The sequence below is a fragment of the Mercenaria mercenaria genome, chromosome 14 (assembly GCF_021730395.1).
Source record: "Mercenaria mercenaria strain notata chromosome 14, MADL_Memer_1, whole genome shotgun sequence".
Taxonomy (NCBI): domain Eukaryota; kingdom Metazoa; phylum Mollusca; class Bivalvia; order Venerida; family Veneridae; genus Mercenaria; species Mercenaria mercenaria.
The window spans coordinates 8,364,220-8,368,748 of NC_069374.1; the positions used below are offsets into that span (position 1 = coordinate 8,364,220).

The 4,529-nt window shown below is 33.6% G+C and overlaps 1 protein-coding gene across 1 annotated transcript; it reads right to left on the reverse strand.

Moving 5' to 3' along the window:
- Window positions 1-663: 663 nt before the first annotated feature.
- LOC128548249 (uncharacterized) lies at window positions 664-3,319 on the reverse strand. Its single transcript, XM_053522734.1, has 2 exons — window positions 3,183-3,319; window positions 664-2,618 (listed from the first exon to the last, which is right to left on the reverse strand). Exon 2 carries the CDS (start codon window positions 2,074-2,076, stop codon window positions 1,177-1,179), a length of 900 nt encoding a protein of 299 aa, XP_053378709.1. The 5' UTR covers window positions 2,077-2,618; window positions 3,183-3,319; the 3' UTR covers window positions 664-1,176.
- Between the last annotated feature and the right edge of the window lie 1,210 nt (window positions 3,320-4,529).

Genomic DNA, 4,529 nt, shown 5'->3' on the forward strand with positions numbered 1-4,529 from the left:
CCATAGTTTATAGAAAGGGAAAGGGAAAAAGAAAAAATGCAAACAAAAGTTGATTATATCAGTATAGCACATAGACCATGTAGACCTTGATTCAAAATTCAGGTAATGGACCCGTAATCGCCGTATGATTACGTGTATCCACCGTGTGCGATTTCGGAATCTTTCGGCCATGTTTCATAAAAACCGGAGAATATCGAAATCGCACTCGGAGAATATGAATGGAAATTTCAGATTGTGTTTAAGGGCCCACTTCCTTGAATATCCGTTAGTGAAATGTGCATCAAAAGTCGGCCGTGATACAGTTATAATTATCGAATTATTTCATTATGTAGACTAATTATATGATGATGACTAAACTAAGAATATTATATTACGAAATCTTAGACAGTATAAAAGGTCCTCCTCAAAAACATGAAACTCGTCCGTAAGGTGTTTATTAGATTACAAGCAAATTAAAAATGTTGATAACAAATGGGAAAACTTGTTTCATTGGGGCATAAAAATGAAACTGATCTAAACGCATTTAACAACTTTTCAAATTCAAAAGATGTAAATTATTGTTGAAATATATAGTAAACAAAGACAAATATCAAACAGGAATGCCACGTACCAAAAACAGAGAGTACCACGTACCAAAAACGCAACCTCCCCAAAACAAAACCCGCAGCACGCGCGTCAGTGGCAAAAACAGAGCCTTACGTGCCGACTTTTTGTATTTGGTGTTTTCCAGTATAAATCTGTCGAATTAGAATTAAAACGGTGGATTTAAAATCATATCACAGTTCTTTGATAATTTCACTTTGTTATTTGAAACTAAAAGATTCATACATTTTATGTACTGTCAGTTCCTTAACGTACATATTACAAAAAAGATTTAAAGATCTCGACCAACAACTTGATAACTTAAAAAGTTTATTCTTATATGATATAGGTTCACTCCATTCAAAGTAACACGTCATGTGAAGTGAAAACATAACAATTATCTTTATTTACGTTGATAGATATTTGAATACATCTAATAAATATGATTGTGAGGAACTGGCTGATTACACTATCAACACAGTGAATGTTCAGTACATAGATGGTTGTTGGTTACCATTGATTGTCTAACTGTCATCCTAGATTTGCATGTAACTGTATGCATATCATGTCAGTTTCTTTTATAAAATGCCGAGATTATGAAAACAATCTGTTGAGCCAATTATCAATGTCGTCAAAGTTTTGAAACCCATTTCCGAACGCTGTTCTTTCATCGATCGACAACAGGTTTAATAATCTCATCGTTGTTTCTATAAACGATTCGTCTTGAAGATATTCATAGAACAGCTCGTACCAGAAGTTCGACTTGAACACCATGTTGGGTTTAATTTTTGAAAAGGCTTTTAGACGCATAAATAAGAAGAGTTCTTCAATTTCGTTTCTCCAGGCCCGAAATCTCAGTGCGAGTGTAGGATTTTCACACATGATGTACATGGCATGTGTTAGCTTTTCACACCTGAGAAATAAAAACTCACCATCGTGTAATAATTCTCCTATTATATTCTCGAGTTCAACTTTTTCTTGAGCTTCAACCTTACCAAATAATAGATTCCTGTCAGCAATCATGTAATTCGGAAGAAAGTTACTGTAAAGAAGACAGTTTCTTAAAAATGCCAAGCTTTGGAGTACCAAACGTGAAAGATTGTTTGGTGTAAATATGCCAGTGCGACATGTTTCTGAAACCCACATGACAATATTTTTAATCATATAAGAACTAAGACAGTCCACTTGACCTTTGATTACACACGAGTTTATCATTTTAAGCAAAACATAAAGTTTCATCGGAACCTCATTCAAGCTGCCTAAAAGCTTCTGTTCCCCGGTCGTGTAGCAAACTCTCCACTCGAAATTCTGTTCCTCACTATGCTTGTGTCCAACGGGAACAACATATCCCTCTGTAGTTGATACTTCTTTTATGGTGTCCGAAGAGGGCCATTCATACAACCGCCTGCGTTTTTTTCCACTGTTCCAGGATCGAGGAAGAATAGTAAGGTAAAGCTGGGACAATGACAGCATAAAGGTCTGCTGAAAATACATCGTCCAACATACAACGGTTTACAGTTAAAGCTAGTGCTGGTCCACTAACCTTTGATACTTTTGTTACCAGTCCTAGATAAGGCATGACTTTACTGTACATCAAAGTTAAATAATTTCGAAAGCACATGCTTGATAACAACACAATATCTAAGTTAGGTACATACATTGAGAATAAATGCAACCGTGGCAACACTGTTATATTCTGCACACCCAGTGGTCGTAACTTGATATATCCCGGAGGTGAGTCGTCAAAGTGTTTTCGAATAACATATATGCCGTTTTCGATGTCACCAAAATCCACGCAAATGTAATCAGTAAATACCAGCATAGCGTCATCATCACTGGCGAAAATTGATGAAACACCTTCTGCTTTGCTTCCTGCAGAGAGTAATTTCACACCAAATTGTTCAGTACATCTTTCGCTGCACATTCTTGTAATTTTTTTCGATAACCCGGCTCTTAGTGATATATTTCCTATTGAGTAACCCATGGTGTCAAGGGAGCTATTCAGCAAGCTCGAAAATTGATCCGTCATGATGGTTCTGAAACAATGGCTTAAATCAGATATTAAAAATACTAAAAAGAAAACGAAATGTAGAAATAATAAGGGATAGTTTTTAAAGTCTAACTGTAAAACTAAAATCTCAGACAGCTGTGTTGAAAGCATTACTTATAAGGACCCAGAACAAAAAATGTTGACTTTTGAACGGAGAAACTGAAACTGTTTTATTTTTTATTTTTATTTATTTATTTTTTTTTTTGAACGGAGAACAATTCAAGTGTTTTACATAACACAAAAAATAAATTTCACAGTTCCATTTTTTGACTTCTTTGCCCGGTAAACTGCAGTATACACCGGCCAGATTGTGCGCAAAGTAGTAGAAATAATATTATATGATTCTTTTATGATTTCGAGCGAAACTAAATCTTAAAAAACTGAATATCTATACTTTTTGATTAAAATAGAAAAGTCGAAACTCCAGAATATAGAAATAGCAATGTTCACACTAATTCGTAAAAAAATAATATTCGTGATAAGCTATGAAGTAAATATTCTTGAGAACGGTTAATTTAACAAAACTATTCTTTAGAAGATTATTACAAACCTTGACTTCCAAATATCTAAACAGTGAAGAACTTTATTTAAAATTAATTGATCTAATTATTTGACTGAAGATGTATAAAATGATCACATCAAACTGTTTTCCTTTTTTATTTCAAGAACTGTCTTATTCTTTATCTATTTCACGTCACATTTCTTCCGCTGTTTATCAACATTGGTCAGCTTGTTGTACCTCGTTTTCGTTTTAATTTCGTTAGTGGGAAGAAAATGTATCAAGGAGACAATCAGGTGACATGTTTACCATTGATAATGGTTGAAATTGTGGTAAGGTAATTTACAAGCATTTTATTATTCTAATTTCAAATGAAAAAAGAAATCAAAGAAGCTTAGCGCGACTCGCTCACCTTTGATCACTTATGATCATATAAACAATAAAACATATTTTGTTTCAAATAATGAGCCTGTACTGCACGTGTGTGTATTTCTAGACATTAAAAGTAAGGCTGGCACAGAGTTGCGTCTGAACGGTAGATCGGTGACGAATTGGTATTTTTTCCGGGGTTCTTATTCCTGTCTTCTCGCTATTCTAACCTTGCGACGTGGTAGTTTTAATAAGATTAACGTCGTTTTCTAATAAAATTTTATTTGCATATCGTTTTCAGATAACTTAACATAACCACTGTTCTATGCTAATGTTGAATGTTTCTATTAATATATGAAAATAGAAAAAAATTGGAAAAGCCATAGGTCGCCCAACACAAAAATATTGCAGGCTCGGTTTGATCAATTATTATCACTATCAGCACAAATAGCTCATTATGGCTCATTATCATTAATAACATACTTGAATATTATAAGAAAGAGAAGTCAGTTATTAATTTAAATCATTTATGAGCCAGAAATTTAGACGGTGAAAAGTAACGGTTGGTCCCCACCACCAATCGCAATGAAAAACCAAACGTTCGCAAATTTGCATTTCACACAATCTCGTGTACAATGAATCGCATGATAATTCGCAAAGGGCGCCGAAGACTGATGAAAACCGGGTTTTCAAATAGCCACCAAAGATGTTTGTTTGTTTTGGTTTTTTTGCCAAAAATTTGCTATAAACAGTAATACTCGATATTTGTAATCCCAAAAATTTCATAAAAAGTTAGTATGTAATTTAATTTTTTTAAAATTTATTTTTTGAGTTAAATATTTTTAACCAATTTTTCACTTTGAACTATGTTTTTTGTACTCCCAAAACTTTCAGTTTTAAGGGTAAAAAAATCCTTATGGACATGAAAAAATCAAGAAAATCCAATTTTTTTTACATAAGCCTAAGCGCGGCATAAAATGTTTTAAAATTGGACATTATTAAGTGGGTCCCTGGGCCCAAAAAATTGTT